General features: G+C 40.0%; 1 protein-coding gene and 2 long non-coding RNA genes across 5 annotated transcripts in view; 2 read left to right on the top strand and 1 right to left on the bottom strand.

Moving 5' to 3' along the window:
• LOC135099136 (uncharacterized) overlaps positions 1–16959 on the top strand; it is a 49830-nt gene extending 32871 nt beyond the window's left edge. Inside the window, exon 4 of the long non-coding RNA XR_010267703.1 lies at positions 16370–16959. This is a non-coding gene — a long non-coding RNA (uncharacterized LOC135099136). The remainder of the gene's footprint in view (positions 1–16369) is intronic.
• On the top strand, positions 6395–9762 carry LOC135099138 (uncharacterized). 3 transcript variants are annotated; one of them, XR_010267709.1, is made up of 3 exons: positions 6410–6515; positions 8577–8775; positions 9497–9762. It is a non-coding gene; the product is annotated as an uncharacterized LOC135099138 (long non-coding RNA). The 3 variants fall into 3 exon arrangements; XR_010267708.1 differs by lacking the exon at positions 6410–6515 and adding an exon at positions 6743–7494; XR_010267710.1 differs by lacking the exon at positions 8577–8775 and having other exon boundaries at positions 6395–6515.
• A 1083-nt stretch (positions 16960–18042) lies between the features above and the next one.
• LOC135099139 (conserved oligomeric Golgi complex subunit 6-like) lies at positions 18043–20556 on the bottom strand. Its single transcript, XM_064001567.1, has 7 exons — positions 20550–20556; positions 20369–20518; positions 20043–20221; positions 19514–19602; positions 19080–19200; positions 18434–18574; positions 18043–18108 (listed from the first exon to the last, which is right to left on the bottom strand). The coding sequence occupies exons 1-7, from the start codon at positions 20554–20556 to the stop codon at positions 18043–18045; spliced, it is 753 nt and encodes a 250-aa protein (XP_063857637.1).
• Positions 20557–21026: the final 470 nt, after the last annotated feature.

Here is a 21026-nt window from a genome sequence, read left to right as displayed (position 1 = left end):
GAAGGGTGTACTAAGGTGTATGAAGACAGGAAGGGTGTATTGAAGTGTGGGACAGACAGACAGACAGACAGAGAGACAGACAGACAGAGAGGGAGAGATTAAAAGAGAAAATTTGAGATAGACAAAGGATATGAGAGAGAGAAAGAGAAAGAGAGAGAGAGAGAGAGAGAGAGAGAGAGAGAGAGAGAGAGAGAGAGAGAGAGAGAGAGAGAGAGAGAGAGAGAGAGAGAGAGAGAGAGAGAGAGAGAGAGAGAGAGTACTTATCATCTCAATCATTCAATAAATTCCTAATATATGTATAGATTTGTGTATACTAGTCTTACCTAATGTGTGTATAGATTTCCAAGCATATACCAGCATCTCTTATGAGTTTGTGTGCTTATATCAGACTTAGCAAAGATTTGGATGTGTCTCTAAATATATACTAGTGTTTGTATACAAGTTTGTGTGTATACTAGACTTATTAAGAGTTTATGTGTGTTTCTAAGAGTATACAAACCTTAGCAAGTGTTTATATATGTCTGTAAGTGTATACCAGTGTTTGTGTGTGTATACCAGCATTACATAGTGTTTGTAATGGTTTAAGTGTACACTAGTCCTTTTTAATTGTTACCTTCTCACTATCCCAGCCTTCCAGATACACCTGAGGCATACAGTGTCACCCCAGTACAGCCCCAGGTTGGTCTGGCTAGCCCCAATGACGATGAAAGCAGGAACCATCATTATCACCTGCTGTGGTTGATGATGGTGGCTTCTACGCACACACACACACACATACACACACACACACCTCAGACAGCAATTCCTGGAACAAGAGAGGACAGAACAGCATGCCAGCCACAGCAAGAGTGAGTGTGTGAACAGCCGCGGCCACCAACCAACCAATACTTCCCTAGCAGAAGAACGCGGCCCTCACAGTCGACCCAGTGGTGAAGCCTGTGCCCAATATTATTTATCAAGACTCTCTCTCTCTCTCTCTCTCTCTCTCTCTCTCTCTCTCTCTCTCTCTCTCTCTCTCTCTCTCTCTCTCTCTCTCTCTCTCTCTCTCTCTCTCATCCACCATTAGCCAGTCTCCCTCCCTCTCTCACCATTGGTTGGTGGCCTGTACAGCAGACACCCAGTCGTCATGGTGAAGGGATTTTCTCCAAGTACTGTACCTCCACCACTTCCTGCAGGCTCCTCCCACTTTCTTCCAGCCACTCCATAAGCTTGATAATCAGCAGCTGTCCCTCTATACCACAAGCTTCACTCTGGGCAGCTCTCTGGAGGCCTCCGAACCTGTGGGTGTAAGGTTAGGTTAGGTTAAGTTAGGTTAAGTTAGGTTAGGCTAGGTTACGTTAGGTTAGGTTGGTTAGGTTAGGCCTGTGGATGGTGTGTGGAGGAGGACAGGACAAGGAGACCAGTGGGAAGGCTGTGGAAGGCCTGTGGATGCTGTGTGGAGGAGGACAGGACAAGCAGACCAGTGGGAAGGCTGTGGAAGGCCTGTGGATGCTGTGTGGAGGAGGACAGGACAAGCAGACCAGTGGGAAGGATGTGGAAGGCCTGTGGATGCTGTGTGGAGGAGGACAGGACAAGCAGACCAGTGGGAAGGATGTGGAAGGCCTGTGGATGCTGTGTGGAGGAGGACAGGACAAGCAGACCAGTGGGAAGGATGTGGAAGGCCTGTGGATTTCAAGGTAATGCAACACCTCACACCAACACCAGAACAATGCCTCACCTATCCACCTGCAGCCACATCACAGTCTCCCCCTTGTAGGTGATGGCAGGAGTGGTGGTGCTTGTGGTGGTGGTGCGAGGAGGCAAGGCACCCATGGCTGGAAAAGAAGGGGTGAGTGCATTGAGGCTGCAGGACGGGGTGTACAGGTGTGTGGGAGGTGAGAGGGTGGGAGAGAGGGAGTGGACACGTGGGAGAGAGTAAGTGTGTTCTATGGCAAATTATATAAAGGATTTCAAGGGTGTTTTTGTGTATGATAGGGAAAATATTCATACATACATACACACATACATTTTCATCTCCCAAGCACCTCTCTTCTCTCCTCCTCTTCCCTCTTCCCCTGTCTCGTGCAATAGGTAAACACACACACACACACACACACACACACACACACACACACACGCACATTGATAGAGGGATAGATATTAGCCCAGCATGATTTAAACAACTAATATAACTATCAAAAACACACACACACACACACACACACACTTCTCCACAAATCTGAAGGCACTGTGGTTTCCAAGCCCTCAAAGTGAATGAGAGTGTTGAGGGAATAATATTGCACCACTGCCTGCATGAACTTGTCACTAAAGCTGTCATGTGCCTCACACACCTCCTGTCACCGCTCATGCTGGCTGTCAACGCAGAACGCACCCTCCACCACTCATTGTTTGGGGTGACGGTTCTGTGGGAATGGAAGATAATTAGATTTTCTCTCATATCAAGTTGAATTGGTTTAGCTCTCTCTCTCTCTCTCTCTCTCTCTCTCTCTCTCTCTCTCTCTCTCTCTCTCTCTCTCTCTCTCTCTCTCACACGATTGATTTCTAAGGCCACAAAGATGATTAGCAGAGGTTTTTGTGAGTGTTTCTCCTGACAGTAATGTAGGAATGTTGTTAATTTGTCACTAAAACCATAAAAACATCCTTAAAAACCTGTGCTACTTTGAATAGAGCCTTTTAAAAATGTGTTTCTCCCATCAGTCGAGAAATGTAGTTATTTATTTACATTTTATATATAACACACACACACACACACACACACACACACACACACACACACACAAGTGGTCTGGCAGGGAAGTGCTATGAGAAATATACAAACGCATAGCAAGGCAAGGCACACAGCTTTCACACTCACCTCACACTCACAACACTCTTTCAACACCTTAACCTTTGTTGGGGAAGAGAAACACTACTGTCTTAACCTTACAAATACACTTATTATAAGCTTATCTCTTACATGTACCAAGACAAGGCACACAACTTTCACTGTTACTCTCACCCACAACAATCTTTCAATGTGTTAACCCTTGTTGGGGAAAAGAACCACTAAAATATTATCTCCTACAAATATATTTAAACACTCACTCAGCACGCAACACCTTAGCCCTTGATGGAGACAAGAAGCACTCCTACCCAACCTTACAAAACCACTAATTAAAATCTTATCTCCTAAATATACCAAAACACACAATTTTCAGCCTCATTCACTCAGCACACAACACCTTAGCCCTTGATGGAGACGAACAGCACTCCTACCCAACCTTACAAAACCACTAATTAAAATCTTATCTCTACTTCACTTACCCATCCATACACCAACCTTGTAACTCCACACAAGACAAGACACCACAGTCATCCACATCTATCTATGCCACACTGACTCCTGAAGCTGGTGGAGCATAGGGTGGACCGAAGGGCATCAGCTCCACACTCTGGGATGCCTGTGGGGGAGTTTATCCTGAGACCAGTGAGTACCTCTTCTGTATTCAGGCTCCCCTCCACCCTCTCGCACAGTACCTGAGGGCATGAGGGGGTGGTGAGAGGGTAAGAGGGTATGAGGGAGGAGGGAAGAGATGAAATGTGGTGAAAAACAGAAGAGAACACAGATGAGCAGGAAAATTGAGTGACTGGGTGTTTGAGTGAGCGAGTGAGTGATGGTTTATTGTCTGTCTGACTGAATGAATGAATGAAAAATACTTGCTAAGGGAATGAATTAATATCCACAAACTCACGCATTCACTGAATGGCTATTTGACTGACTGACTGACTGACTGCTGACTAAAAATGATAGGTTAGGAGGGGATAAATACTCGTAATCTCTCTTCAAATGTTAGTTCCTGATGGGGAGGAGGCCCGAGGGAGGGTCAATGGGGTCATGGCGAGAAAGCAAGAGGATGAGAGCAGCTGGTAGGAAACAGCAGCAGGCGGACGACGCTAAGGAGGGAAAAGGTTCGCTACACGAGTCTTCCCTTGTTCCCGTCAAGGTGGCAAGCTGCCTTGGTATTACTGCACTCTACTTATGATTGTTCTGGATCTCATACTGTAATCTAAACTTGGAAGTCTATATATATATATATATATATATATATATATATATATATATATATATATATATATATATATATATATATATATATATATATATATATATATATATATATATATATATATATATATATATATATATATATATATATATATATATATATATATATATATATATATATATATATATATATATATATATATATATATATATATATATATATATATATATATATATATATATATATATATATATATATATATATATTCAAGCTCTCAACCCTATCTCATCACAAATGAACACATTCACTAAAGCATAAGCTTCTACGAGTGTGATTGAACTAGCAAAACTGAACTGGAAATTAGAGTTGTCTTGCATTGGTTGAGATATATTAGCAATAATAATCAGTGATAATGAAGGGGAAGGTTGATAGTAAGGCGGACAGTAAACTGAACGTCGGCCTCACCAGGCAAAAGTAGCCCGCGGATGGTAGTGTCGCACGTCATAGGATGACTCATGAAGTGCGTGACGCTGGTTGTGACATGGATGCTGCTGCTCGCATCACTTATTATTATTAAAGCTCTACTTATTATTATTAAAGCTTTATTGAGCATTATAGTACATTTTTAAATATATACATATAGCACAAAATATACATGAATATACATATAATACACAAAGCGAGCACCAGCCCGCAGGTGGGGGTCTACCTCTATTAATTCGAATTATGATCAGTAATAATTATTTATTTATTCAATATCTTATATGCATAACTGGTACCAAACAAAATATACACCTTTTCTTCAAAATGCATCTCAGCTAAAACTTTTAATGCTATTTTATTTATTTATTTTTTTTTTTCACACGTCGAAAGATATTACCAGGCTTGGATTCTAAGAACATGTGGATAGTTCATTGTTTTATATATATATATATATATATATATATATATATATATATATATATATATATATATATATATATATATATATATATATATATATATATATATATATATATATATATATATATATATATATATATATATATATATATATATATATATATATATATATATATATATATATATATATATATATATATATATATATATATATATATATATATATATATATATATATATATATATATATATATATATATATATATATATATATATATATATATATATATATATATATAGTGTCACCGAAGTATAATTAAGTACATTTTGTCAGGGGAATTCTATGTTTGTACAAGTTCAGTAAATAAGAAAGACGTTCTGGTGAATCTATCCACACGTCTTGAAAAGACAGGAGACAACCTGAGGTTATTGTACTACTGCCCCAGATATTCAAGGAATAGCGAAAATTTCATCTTGATCAAGTCAACGATACCTCATGGAGAGAGAGAGAGAGAGAGAGAGAGAGTCATCAAGGTGTCATACTAAGAGCAGTTTTCGATTCGTTAAGCAGAAGATAATACATTTTTGCAATGTGTTGTGGTGATTTGTATGTTAGAAAAGTCTGGACTAGACGTTCACACAAGGATGACATTGAGTACCGCTGTCATAATGATACCATGACCAGATCAGATTCACGTTCACCAAGAGCAGGCATATTATCAACGCAAGCATTAACTTTGGGATCTCAGCTATAGGAGCACGCTGCACTAACTCAAGTTACTTTCTACATGACTAATTCCGCATGCTTAAACTTCTTCCTATCCTGAAACAAACGCACAATATTATTCGTCTTCATATAACTTTTTTTTCTAGGGCATACACTAATTTTTTTTTTCTTTCATATCCAATAATCCTTTGCGTTTGAGCCACTTTTTTTTTTTTAAGTTACTAGGTTTAGTGTTTATTTCTGGTGGTTAACATTATGTGTGGTAAAGTTATAATTCTTACACTTATTTTCCTTTTTAAATGTACCTGACACTAATCTTTAAACTCATCTCGAAAACCCAGTGCTGTAAATTAACAAGTTACTTCAAAAGAACTCAGACGAATTTGCAAATACAACTGAGAACAAAAGCAAAGATCAAAGTGACACTACAGGTTACCTGAGTGGAAGCGCCAACAACGAAGACGGGGGAGGTGGAAGGCTCGCCAAACAGTGCCCGACTTGAAAACACAGAAACACAGCTGCACTCAGGAGGAAGCGGAAACAACAACTTCAATGACATTGACTACTGGAAAGTCACCATGCGAAGCGTCAGCATGCAATGACACACAGACACAGAATGAAGAAAACTGCCACAAGCTGAGAAGTGGCAAGAGCTTAGAATACCAAAGTTAATTTGCATCATAAACAAAATCAAATATACGTAAAATTATGGAAATGCACTATTATATAACACAAGAGAGAGAGAGAGAGAGAGAGAGAGAGAGAGAAGAACGCACCAGTAAACATGCACTCCACTTCCAGTCACGGCTGGCACACGACTGACTGCCGCCAGCGACCAGGTAGACCATCAGGTTTCTTTAGCTCCTTTAGAACTCCAGGTGCTCCCTCTAGACTCCTCCCCGCAATTCTTAACACTAAATGTGACTAAATAAAATCACGAGAACAGTTGCTGTCATGAATGTGGAAATCAGGAGGAGGAAGAGGTGACGGTGGAGGTTGTGGGAATAGTAGTGAAAGAGAATCTCTCTCTCTCTCTCTCTCTCTCTCTCTCTCTCTCTCTCTCTCTCTCTCTTATTGGCATTAAAGGTGTATTATTACGTGTGACTTTTCAGTATTTAGTTCAAGTAAACCTGATAAAATGATGCAAGATTCTGTAAATTATTTTCGATGGTTTCCTTGGAGTACGTGGTGCAACACATCGTTACTCCTTGCATGTGTTGCTTTACCTTTAGCAATGACTTTGCAATATTTCATCAGATGAAATCTGGGTAAATCATTGACTTTTACATCAACATATGACTGATAATTATCCCAACCTATTCCATGACAGCCATGCATTTCCGCGACTACTACTACCACGCCAGTTGCTGCTGTTACTTTTACATTGAACATAGCAGTACTATGTACAGTGAATGTATTTATCTATTTGCATTGTGACGCCAATGTGTTCGTAGTAGCCCATCTTTTATCATCAAATTATTAGTTTTTCTTTAGATTTATATGAATGGGCTGTGCACACCATTACTTGTATCTCCCAGCACATTCCACTGATGTACTAGTGGTCTATTTGAAAACAACGAGTATCTCTCCATCTTTCTATCTCCTTTCTTGTTAATGAACATAGATGGCTGATGTGAATACTTTTACGTCATCACTGCAACCACTGTCACTACTGCTATCCCCTCACCGTAACTACTCTCATTATCACTACCACCACCAGCACCACCACCACTTCACTCTTACAACCCCAACACTTAAGCAACTTTCACGCAAGATCTCCGCTGTCTGAGGAGGCTGTGGGGGAGAGAGGTAGACGTGGTAAGCACAAAGAGGAAAAGGAGAAACTGATGTTGGGTCCAGAGAGAGAGAGAGAGAGAGAGAGAGAGAGAATGTTAATAATGATAGTAACTACAACAAAGATAACACTACTACTGTTGCTAGTATTACTACTACCACTACTACTACTACTATTTCTACCAGTAATAATAATAATAATAATAATAATAATAATAATAATAATAATAATAATAATGATAATAATGGTAATAATAGTAATAATGATAATAATATCTTTCATGGTAATTTGATATTCCACATCTTGAACATCCATTCAATAATAATTTTTCTTTCATAGTCTAATGCCTCAACACTAGTTCCATCCATTTTCACTGTTTTCCAGTTCTTGAAAACTAAGAATAGTTTTCATCACTTCCTCTTCTTTCCTCATGTTTACTTGCTGAAGCACCTTGCCACAGCCACCTCCACTTATCATCTCTTTGCATTCAGCAAAATTTCAAATTTTTTTATCTAATTTAATTAATATTCCCTTTCACAAACCTTGTTCTCTCTTACCATCAGGCTACCTAATTCTTCTATCCACGCCTTTCAAGATGCTGTATCTTGTAAGAGGCAGCATATTTTTGGGGAAACAATTCAAAAAAATTATTTGATCAGTATCAAACATGCATAACTACAAGAATGTTAATGACATGTCACACTGAGCTGTTCATCTACACTCATCTGCCTTACATATATATATATATATATATATATATATATATATATATATATATATATATATATATATATATATATATATATATATATATATATATATATATATATATATATATATATATATATAACAAAGCCATCCTTAACATCCAATAACATCCAATAACAAAGCCATCCTTAAATTTCACCAAGACTGATTCTGAACTCCTATGAAGATATAAACCTGTGCTTAGTTTCAATAGGTGGAAACAATGTGATTTGTTTTACTGATGACAGTTTCATAGTCAAGGTAAGTACCTGGCCCAAAAAATATGCCTTTGATGTGTGTGTGTGTGTGTGCGTGTGTCATTCACCTATTCACCTACAGTCATCTGCTGGTCACCCAGCCAGCCATTCCCCTACAGAAAGAGCTCAGAACTTGTTCTGTTACCAGTCAGCGACCAATCAATGTGTCAACAGCATATAATAATTACCAGCTTAGTGTGAGGACCATGTGTCGATTGTCTCTCCTTTCATCCCTGCATATCTCTATCAATCTATTTCCGACACTACTAGCCCAAACCAAGAATTTGTCTATTATTGGGAGTAAGTATTACTTGGGTTTAACTTAATTTCTTTATCTTGTTATAGGCAATCTTGTTAATTAATTGTTTTACTCTGTTTTTATTAAGAGTCATCCTCTATGTGCTGCAAAGGCCTATAAAAGGTGATTAAAGAAAGAAAAGGGCAAGGAATGGTAGGGAAATGAAAACAACAATATATCAAATATTCTGATTATTTACAAGGTCTTCAGGCATCTGCTGTATTTTCTAGTGGATTAGATGGGAAAAAATAAATAAAAAATACCCTGCATCTAATACAGAACACAGAAGAGGTAGTGAAATATGGTTAAGGGGATATGGGGTGATCTGTGTTCAGAAGTAGTCCGCTGAACACTATTTATCAAAGACTTGGTTCTGTTGTGGCAAAGCAATCATTTGTGTCAGATGATGAATTCCCCCGCCCTCCCCCTCTCAAAACACAATAAATTTTCTCTTTTTCAAAATCTCCTTATAAAATATGGGTGTGATGTGGAGGTGTATCTAATCCACCAGCAAATACTGCATGCATCCATTGTGCATAAAACCTGAAATTTACAATAATAAAATTCTACAAGAGAAACATGAATGGCAACTTGCCTTGAAATACTCAGCATTGTCCAATTGTAATTATGAAACCTCTATAGCTCCCAACTCTTTAAGCAAATTCTCTTTTTGGTTGAAGTAGTTCTTGTACCATTCAATATGTCCTTGTTTTCGCTCCACAGTTAGATGAGGATTCTTTGAGAGTCCAGTGCAAACCAGCTCCATGAAGTGTCTGATGGGGCCACATTTTGGGCACCATCCTTCCAAGTGTCTCTCAAGGAAGACATGCTCATGGAATCCCACTTTCATTTCCTCCACCAAACCTGCTGAGATGGAAGGAGAAGGCATTGAGAAATTATTTATGTTTGGTTGTTAATATGAACAAAAAAATACAACAACAGAAAACTGCCAAATGACACACTAATTAAAAGAGCATTTTCTTGAATAATTTGTATAACTATATACTTTACTTAAGGTAGTTAGTGTTGAAATAACTATACCTGCTTCATTATCAATGGGGAAGGTCCACAGCTTGCCTTGCTAAGTCCACTGTATCATCTCCACAAAGGCATTACTAGGCGGATGCTGCATACTCTGCTCCAGCTCATGTAGGTACAATCTCTCCCATGTGGGCAACACTGATATTGGAGCAGCAGGTCCATGGGGATCTTCTTCCCTTTTCTTAAATATCCCCAAAGGTTGACCTCCAAAGAGATCAACATGAGCCCTGCACATAGAGTGTGGTGTAGAGAAAATACTGTGACCTGGAAAATAACAGCAGTTTATCTAAAATGTATGACGTACAACATGTTGGGCAGCACAAGGCAGCTACATGGAATAGGCCCACCAAAACCTTGCACCAGTAATGTTTCAGTAAAGACACAGAGAAGGTCCATGTTTCCTTGCTCCTTGGAAACAAAATAAGGATAATCATTAAAAACTTAATCCAAAACTTCAAGTCAAAAGACCACAAACTTTTTTTTTTATGGGAGATATGAGATTTTAAGGGACATATGTGTCCCTTAGGACACAGACTAATTATGAGCATCCTTTTCAGTGGATCAAGTCATGAAATACAGCATATACTGAAATCATCAAAAGAAGGGAGCAGAAAGAGACCATCTTAATTCACATAGCATTAATGTACACCTCTCTCAACAAACCTGGGCACAGATGAATCCCGAGGCTGAGTGCAGGGCTTGCGGGCTCGGGGCTGGTCTTTCGGGTCAATGTGGTACCCTTGCCTGACCTCGGTACCAGAAGGGAGGTGACGTGGCACTTCCTCCATCCCTGATTGTGGCTTTCTCTCCACCTTCATGCCCACAAACAATTTCACTGCAACAAGAGAAATTATGCACAGCCACTAATGTCAGTGGGGCAAGGAAATTTACCAGATAGGATAAAAGAACTGCCACAAATGTATTTTTATCAAAAAAGGTACTCTGCAATAAGTACATACACTGAAGAAATTCACTGAATACAATAGTGTTGACTACAAAATCTAAAAGTACAAGAATGAGTAAAAAACTGCACAAAATTTGCCAAACATGAATTTGCATAATTCATCTTTTCCAAATTGTTACTTACAGTGATCTGTCTTAATGGGTTGGAGTGTATCATGAGTTAAGTTTGTTGGAACACTAACACTGCAGTGAAATAGTGTAAAGAGACACATGCATCAGAGCTGTCTTTAGGTTACATCAATTCTTGGCTGAACACCAGTACTATAATAGCTCATTTATAAGTCTGGTCTACCAGAATATAACTCCATTCAGCCAAAATGTAGGTCAGAATCAAAAAGCTTCAGCAGGCAGGATAATTTTGCCAAAACAAGAGTTGCTGTCTGATGGTTTGACACTGTTGCCACTCTCTACCTCACAAATAAGACAACAATAATGCACAAAGGAAAAGATTCAGTAGTATATGTATCTATGTAAGAAATGTAGACAATGGTTCGTTAACTGAAAGTAGGTGAAGAATGTTTAAGATTCTATATCTTCAATCTCTACTAAGCTGAGACTGAAGATGATGATAATGAGATGATCAGATATAAAGGCAAGAAACAGAATTGCCAGGAAAGATCCAGCAATTATTCACTTATACCACTTATAGTTTGATATGGGTATCATCTTAACTAACTGGTACAAGCTTAAATAAGAATGCAACTACAGAAATTTGGGGTTATCTTACACACATGATATAAAACTAAAAAGGATAGAAATTGCATAACAACAAAAGTAATGTCACTGCACAAAACTGGGCATACCAGTCTCCATAATAAATAAACACCAAAATGACAAGAGAAATTTTCATACATTATCTTCTTTAATCTACTACTACCATAACAAAGGCATCAGGAACATTAACATGAAATCCTGCACAACAAAAGAAGACAAGCATTGCAGCAGTTCCTTGGGCCCTAAAAGAAACTAAACTGTACTGCAATGGTATCAATCCAATCACAAACAGATATCATGGCATCAATGTAGCCAAGAGGCATCAACACACCTGAGAGATGGGGCAGTGCCAGTGGTAGTCTCTGAAGAGTGGAGGCGCAAGGTGGACAGAAGCTCCGACTCAGTTTCCTTCACATCCCCACCAAGACTTTTAGCCACTTCTTTGGTTGCTAAAACAAGCTCAGGTTCTGAAAAATTGAGCCCAGATGTCATTATTACTAAAAGAATAGCAGCACACCACTACAACAAATGGTTCTAATCAAATCTTATATTACAGCCTACAATTTTATGATTTCAAACAAGAAAGCTCAAAGTTCCTTAGAACTAGTACAGCATGTTAACACTTCTTTGTTTGTAAGCACAGCATCCACTGCATCTTACTTGTAGATAGTAGTTTTTATTTGTTTACTTCTGTCAACAAATGTAAGGCAGGAACCTATTAAACAAACTATAATAAACATCACACCTGTACCATGGTGAAAGAATAATGTACATGTCTCTAAACACCACCCACTACTTATCACCATGTTTTTTAAATGTCACATGTTTAAGTGTCTAGACCTAAACTTGTACCAGTTTTGTGTCATAAACAGACATTGACTAAAAATAGATGTTAACTATTGCAGCATCCAAAAATTAACAATATGAATGACAATTAGGTAATAAGAAACCTACAGTAATGAGGGTACAAGTACAGTTCTCACCAAGGCCAGGCTCTGATACCGGGGATAATTTGCCTTTTCCTGCAGTTTTGGTCTTCTTCCGAGCTTTGGGACGTGACGGCTGCACTTGAGGCTCCACAGGAATATGGGGTCAGTCTGGAGATTAGGGGACTTTCAATATGATACAAAGATATTTGTACTATTTAAAATGACCACCTGGTGCACCCATCATTCTACAATACTAATAAAACATGAACATACATATTTATATTTGTGAATATTATGAAAACATAACAAGAGACTAGGTTATCAATGCCATCCAGCACTGGCATGTATAGTATTTATTATGTACTAATTACCACATAATGCAAAGTGGAACTTATCAAGCAAAATCTATTAGCAGAATTTACTGTAAGCAGGACTTCAGGAATAGTACTCTCATTGACTTATAATAACAGATTCAGATGTAGAAGATGGTGCAGCAACCACAAGTGGATGATGTAGAAATTACCCATCTGAGAGGAGAATAAAAAACCTTTTTTGAATGATGCAGCATGAAATCTTATGCAAATTGAGCGAACTATGGAGTGGTGGAATGAATTAAAAAATGCACCAAAGTAATCTGGCCAAATAAAAAAGATAAGGCACTATTTAAGTTTTAGAAGAGAGGTATATACATAAGTAAAATTCTAAGCTCACAGTAGGAGATGGAAGCCACTTGGAAGATGGAAGGAGGTAAAGGAGTGCATGCAAAAGTAGTGCAAGGATAAGAAGAGTGAGTGAGCAGGCAAGGAAATAAATGTTTGGATTCATAGAAATGGAAACTTTCTCATCATGACCACCTCCTTAGGCCATTCCCTGAGGACGCTAGGCAGTAGATGGTAGATAAAGAGATGAATAAATGCAATGTATTCAATCTAATCAAAATCAACAAGAGGCTTTAATGTCAGTTCTGAAAGGTATATCACCACAATCTATGTAAACATATGTGTTCTCACACTAGCCAAAGATGAAAGATCATGTAGTTTCTTGTGGCTAGATGTCTTCTTGTCTTGTTTCTCTGCAGCAGCTTTCTCTTTTACACTGGACTCATGTTTTAAGACATGTGAGTCAGACTCTCCAGTCTTCTTTCCCTCTGTCCCCTGAAGTGGCTTATGGTCTTCTATCTGGGTTTCCAGATTCTGAGATTTAATTGATTTTTCTTTAGTTTCACCATTCTTGACAGTGGCAGCAGGTCTGGCATCACCACCACCATGCTCACACAATCTTCTGGTGGCTTTCAGCAAAGTGGCTGAGTCGGGCATGCTGGTTGTGCCGCTAACCTGGAGAACCAAATGAAAAAAAATAATGCTCTTCTTTGTCAGTCCAATAAAAATATATATACATATAGTGTCCTGGGAGGAAAGTCATATATTCTAAGAAATGAAAGATCAAGTCATTTTTAATTGGGAATATTCTATGGTGAAATGTTTTTAATGCCATGGTTCAGAAGTTACAGGACATTTAAATATGCATGCACATCAGTGGCAAGTGTGACATTCGTTATATTTTAGTTATTATTTGCTATAGCAAGACACTGCATTATTGAATTCAGTTATATCTTTATAACCTTGTTGTGTAATCAAGTAACATCATGATGATACCAACACCCACCACTGCTACCCTCTCCTCCCCTCACTCCCCCCACTTACCACTTGTACCACATTCATATCAAAATGTCCTGTAGCTTCTAAACCATGGTGTTATCTATTTCTTTTCTGGTAGTTTTTGGCCTATTTTGAATTACTCTGCATGCTTTTCCAGCAAATCATTAGATTTTTTTATTTTTTTACCCCTGATGCCCCATCCCTTCAAAGACTCATGATTTGCAATAAAAACAAAAAGTAGATTAATACAAAACAGACTGAAGTCCACCAGAAAGAAAATAGTTCCATCTTCACAAATAGCAGCAGTAACATTCACTCGCAATGTACCCCCCCTCCCCTCGAGGGCTCGCCCGTGGCCGCCAGTCGGCAGTCACAAATCACCACCTTCTCTGACCCAATGAAATTAATCTAAACTAAACCAATCTAACCTAACCAGGCTAATCTAACCTAGCCTAGCCTGACGTAACTGGCAAGGCGAAGCACCCCAGTTAGAGTAGGTAAGTTAGGTTAGACTAGAGGTCTCCCCAGTTTTCGAAACATGGTGTTTCGCCCTTAAACTTTTCATGAATGTACACCACCTGCATCATCTCATTTCTGTCTCTGGCATACTTCACACACTCCAGCACCATATGCTCCACCGTCTCATCCTCTTCAATGTCACACATCCGGTATACTTTGCTGCAGAACTCAGACCATCTTTAACACCTTGCATTCACACAATACACTGTGCCCTAGCTCGGAAGAAATCATCACCCAGGCTTCCCTTATACCACTTTTCATACATTGGGGCCTCTTTCTCTTTTTACCACTCTGAATATTCTTTTGTTCCATTTTATTCTTCTATTCACTCAGTCCCACAAGTTTCACTACTCTGTCTCACTTTTCCACTTCCTTCCTTCCACATCCATGTCATTCACAAACTCATCAAGCATCTCTCACCATTCTCATGCATCCGCTCACCTAAAATACCTACGTGTGTATTCATGTCTCCCATAATCATTACTCTCTCCTTTCACTTTCTTATGATCTTCCTCAATATTCCATACTTCCTGCTGTTCTCTCTTGCTGCTCTCTCCCCGTCAACTGTCATGCACACCACAATCACCACCAGTGTTTCACACTTCCCATGCTCTCCTGTGCACTCTGCCTTTGCTGCTAAAATTTCCTCACTCATGGCACAGTTTCCTATATCTAACTTTTCTATTCTGAAGTTCTTTTCCTTCCTATACAAAAAAAAAAAAAGGTTACTCCTCCTCCTACCCTATCTTGAACTTTCTGTCCCTTTCCAATCATCACATACTTACTACCATCCAATTTCACATCATCTTTCAAGTGTGTCTCGGTCATTCTGACTATGTTGAAATGCCATTCATTCAGTTCCTTACACACATCCTCAAATTTCCCAATGCCCTATCCTTGCACATTCACGCATCCAGACTTCATGCCTTTTCTTGCATTCCTTGCATTCTCAGTCATTCTTCACGTCATTTCCACACGGTACACCATCCTTGCCTTCACACTTCACACTTCACACTTCACAGTCTCACTCCCATCCTTGTGTTGCCATCCACATTAAAGGGCTTAAAACCTCTTGCCTGAGTTAGAATATTGCACCAAGGCAGTGCACACACATCATGATCTCCAAAAATGGAGTATCACAGAAAGTGATAGTTTTGCCCAAAATTGCTTGAGTTACCCTCTTTAAAGACTTATACCTCAGTCTAGTGTCCACCAGTACTCATACTTCCATCACCATAAACCATACTTAACATGCAACACAACCTTCCCATTCTTCCTTAGCTTCAGTAATACAATGTGTGGGTTTTAATGATAATAATACTTCACATTCACTCTTAACTATGCAAGTATTTATTAACACTAATTCAGGAAGTTTCTCTCAACAGTTTCTCTTTGATAACTTGCAGTGCATCATAGATACAAACTTCATAAATGGTTAACTTTTATTGATAATCTTAACAGAAAGAAACAAGTCAAAGCAAAGCAAATAGGTTGTGTAAACATTTCATATAAATACTCCCAATGGAACTGCCATCAAACAAACAGAAATAGACATACACATATATATAAGAGATTTCACAATAAAATCTATCAAAATCTAAACCAACATATCTTTAAACTACATCAAGTAGAAGAAGAAATATATTCAAGAACAAGACCAAAAACTGACCCAACTAATGTTACTCTCACCACACACACACACACACACACACACACACACACACACACACACACACCCTCCCCGGCTCACAGTGGACCCTCACCCCCTCCAGGTGGTCCAATGTGCCAAGCTTCTCGGAGTCACGGTGGACGACCAGCTGACCTGGAAGCAGCATGTCGCCAACACCGTGAGATCAGCTACCTACAGGCTGTACATGCTGCGCAGACTCAGGTCGCTGGGGACGCCGACAGATGAGTTAAGGGGGGTGTACCTTGCCTTCATCCTCCCCAAACTCATGTACGCCTCCCCAGCGTGGTCCTCCTCCCTCACACACACTCAACAGATACAGCTAGAGAGTGTGCAGAAAAGGGCGTGCAGGGTCATCCTTGGCCCTGCATACACCACCTATGAAGAAGCCCTGACCACCCTGAGTCTGTCCAGAATATCCACCAGGCACCGAGAGGCTCTGGAGAAGTTTGGGAGGGGACTACTGCATCATCCGCGTCTCAGAAACATGCTGCCGCCTGACGCGCCTCGCCCGGTCCGTACCACCAGACACCACAACAGAATAACGCCCCTGAAGGCGCCGCACACGGACCGGTACAGACTCAGTGCGATTCCCACCATGGTGCGAGCCATCAATCAATAGTATTTCCCTCCTAGATTAGACTTACCTTTAGGATTAATGTTAAGTTTTTCCCCATCCCCTATGTACATTTTCAGTTTGTCAACTGCCTAAATAATAAACCGTTTATTATTATTATTATTATTATTATTATTACACACACACACGCACACACACACACACACACAAAATGCATTCTGTCACTCTACCACTCACAGGACAAAACCTTCAACAAATCAACAACAGTGACCCAGCCAAGAGCATTCCTGCTAGGAGAGGAGGGTTTTCACAGTCTCAGGGTCACTGGGCAGGAGGGAACTGGGGTCTGTGTAGCCATGGGTTGGGTTATGGACTATATCATGCAGCTGCTTGTAAACTGTGCACACTGCCTCTGCTGTGCACTGTTGCAGGGACCGTCTGAAGGAGGAGGAGAGCAGCAGCCTGGTGTGGGGCAGCATGAGATGGTCAGGGGCAGCCAGGAACCCATTCAGCTTGGTCTAGGATGAGGAGCATATGTATTTTAGGGATGTGAAGTCTTCAAGGTGTGCTGCTGTTCACTCTTAAGTTAAGTGAATGTGTTTAATATTTCCTTATACTCTTATGAACAACACAAGAAAGGCAAACATACTTTGTTACATGACACTTTTATAATTATTACTTATAAATATATCATAACACCTGAAAAAAAGTATATTTCTATATGACTAAAAGTATGCAGTTATAGAAATTTGGATTACAATGTTAAAAAATTAGAATACAAATTTCTACAGACAACTTACAAGCAAAAACCAACTTTAGAAGTGTAGCATTTATGTATAGTTTTGAGAATGGTAAGATTTAATGTATGAACAAAAATACTCCATAAGTGGTAATTTTCATAAGTGCAGCATACAGCTATAGTCAGACCAGCAACTATGGGTGAATTCAATGCTTTATGGTGAATGTGCTCAATGGGAAAGAGCATAAGTTAAAGTACAGCATGACATCAGATAGGGAGGAACCATTCTGCCCAGGTTAGCCATGCTGCCTATAGTCAATATTAACATGCAGAGAGTGTTACCATGAATGCCTGTATGGCCAAAGGCTGACACGATGGGTGCTGGGAGAGAGGTGTGGTGGGAGGGTTGGTGATCAGTGGGTACATGGTGGCCACTCCCATGCTATGACACACACACCCCATTGATCTGCTCCTGGCTCAGTGTGTCCAGCTGGGCGTCAATCTGTCCCTGGAGGGGAAAGACACATCTTCTGTATTAGATGAGGAAAGCTGGGGAGAGAACTTGAGTAGAGCTTTAAAAGCAGCAATGGAATAAGAATATAAGGGAAGCTGCAAGAAGCCATCAGACCTACATGTGGTATAGTTTTCAACATATGTGTATGTCACCATGAAACATAACATTTTACTACACAAAGCTGAAAACTAACAAGTAACATGCATAAAAGGATCACAATAAGGCAGGCAGTCACTTCATGAAGTCACTGAGATATTCACAAGGTAAACTGTCATCAAGTTATTCATAAGAAGGTGAGGAATGAAAGGTGATGTTTTACCTGGATCATCTCTAGTTTATCCCCAGTGGTGTGCAGCTGGTGGAAGCAGTTGAGCAGATACACAGCAGACTCCACTGCACCCAGTCCAGTTGCACTCTCACTTATCGCATTCATCAGAGGATCCACCACACAACTCACAATCTGCCAAAGGATACAAGACAATGAGGTAATGGATAGAACACTTAAATTTGCCATCTATTTCAAAACCTGTCTTTTCCTCTTTCTGTTTTCTCTTCTCCTTGTCCTTCACCTCCACAATTCCACAATTCTCCCTCATGCTGCAGTGTAAGTGGTCCTATTGATGCAATAAAGGCTTGCTGCTGCTGCTGCTGCTCTTTGGTAAATGACAATCAAGCAGTCAGTCGGTAAGCACATAACCTCTTGTCTTACACACCAGTCTCTTTGGTAAACATGTGAAGCAGCATTTTTCCTTCACTACATGCAAAATAACTATGAAAAAAATAAATAAATAAAATAAAAAATAAAAAACTGAATTGTCTCATGAAAAAAATAGTACAAAAAAGTTGTGGAAGTGCATTGAGATCTCACACTTGAGAGAAAAATGCAGAAAGTAGATCAATAAATAAACAACAGAGAAATCAACCCTTCATACATCCCTCTGTCTCTCCATCCATGGCTCCCTCACCTGCTTACAATCATGGTGTGCGTCGTCAGCCACAGTGGTGGCAGTAACCACCTCAGTGAGCAGACTCAGGGTGCGTGCCACTCCAGGTGTGGGTGCCAGTGTCTCTCCTGGCGGCTCTATCCTCTCACTCACTCACGTGGCTCACCTGGTGGCACCAAAAGACAGGTAATCAAACTTGAATGACTATAAGATTCTGGCTCAGTTTTGACAAGAGAGTGATAACCCTTCAAATGACTAAGATTCTGGCTCAGTTGTAACAAGAGGTGGTGATCACCCTTTCAAGTAATTAAAATTCTGGATCAACTTCAACAGATGGTAATCAGCTTTCAACAACAAAGATTTTGGCTAAATATTTCATATAGTGTTACTTCAACATATGTTATTATACTCTACTCAAGTGACAGTGATGTTACAAAAGATGTCGTGGTTCTCACTTGACTCTGCAGTGCTGATATAAAAACATCTTGTAGCTTAGCTGGTGGAGTTCATCAAGAGTGGCCACCAGCAGTCCTGCATCAGTCACCTGCAGGGATGAGATGAACATTAAAAGGAAGCAGAAACATGAGCTGAATATCAACAGAATGCTGAAAAGGAAGCATGGTGACACAAGTGGTAGAAGAGAACTGAAGGAGAGCAGGAGGTGACTGAGTGAACAACACAGGGAGGATTAAATGGTATACTTAAGAATGCTTATTTTAAAGTCTATCTATTATATCCCCATTAAAGCAGGGTAGCTGACACACGGCCCCTACAACATATAACATCTTGTCTCATCCTAGGAATAAACGATACAAAGGAGAAGGTACCCAGTGCTCTTACTCCCCCTTTTTAGTAACTTTTTACAAGCATGCAAGGAATGACATGGCAATAATATCAAATCTAGCTACAGAGTTACACCCAAGCCATGTTCATCTTAAAATAAGGATAAAAAAACAGGAATAACTGACCAGCTAAGCCATGTACCTGCAAAACAGTGTTGTGATAGAATCTGAGGAGGTTGCTTATCTTGTACAACATGACGGGTTTCTTGCCTCCCTCCCGACGCTGGTCTGTCACAATGGTCCGCTCAATTCTGGTTCTGGGAGGACGGCAAACACTCTCCGATACGCTGGCCACAGTACTCCTTGTCTGCTCTGTTGGGTCTGAAGGGAGTCAGTGTCAGTTGATGGTATAATGGCTGGTATTCAGGGTACTGTTTGTTCTTTGGATCTGAAGGCAGAGTCAGTGTTAGTTGCTGGTTTGAAGGCCTGCTATTCAATTACAAATATACACTCTATCCTTCAGCTTACCTAGATTGGAGCACTTGGCAAAAAGTGATTGGGCCGCCTCACGTTCAGAAGGGAGGGCCTGATGCACCCATGCCAGCATGTCCCCCACGTAGCGCAGGGGGGGGTCATGTGCCTGCAGCTGTATGGGTCGTGGTGCTCCTCCAGGTCCTCCTATGGTGAGAGCATCCAGGAAGCCCCTCACCAGCCATCCTCATCTCACCGCCACCACCCACTCCTCCACCACCAGGCTGGAAGGAAGATGCATTTAAGGTTTGTACGGAGGGAAAGTAAGGATAGGAATAAGAGGACAAAGTAATACAAAGGAATACAAAGGAAAGAACAGACAGCAACAGCCCTACTGGGCCTAACAAGGCTGTCTGTGTGTGATAAGAGGAGAATTTGAGGAGAAAATTAGGATCAGAGCATGCAAAGATAAGAATAAGAGAAAGACACAGTACTGAAGTGTGTAATAAAGGAAACATGCTCACTTGAAAAGCACTGGTCTCTCCTGCAGAGCTGCTAAGGCTTGTGTGAGCAAAGGTGAGGGGTCTGGGGAGCGACACTGCCCCTGACACCAGCGGTACAGCCTCTCCAGACCTGCTTCACGGCACACATTCATTTGCTCCACCACATCCAAGGCAGTGTTTTGGTGGCCCGTCTGTGGGAAAAAAAGTGCACT

Source organism: Scylla paramamosain, unplaced genomic scaffold (assembly GCF_035594125.1).
Source record: "Scylla paramamosain isolate STU-SP2022 unplaced genomic scaffold, ASM3559412v1 Contig106, whole genome shotgun sequence".
Taxonomy (NCBI): domain Eukaryota; kingdom Metazoa; phylum Arthropoda; class Malacostraca; order Decapoda; family Portunidae; genus Scylla; species Scylla paramamosain.
This window is presented reverse-complemented; position numbering and strand designations above follow the sequence as displayed.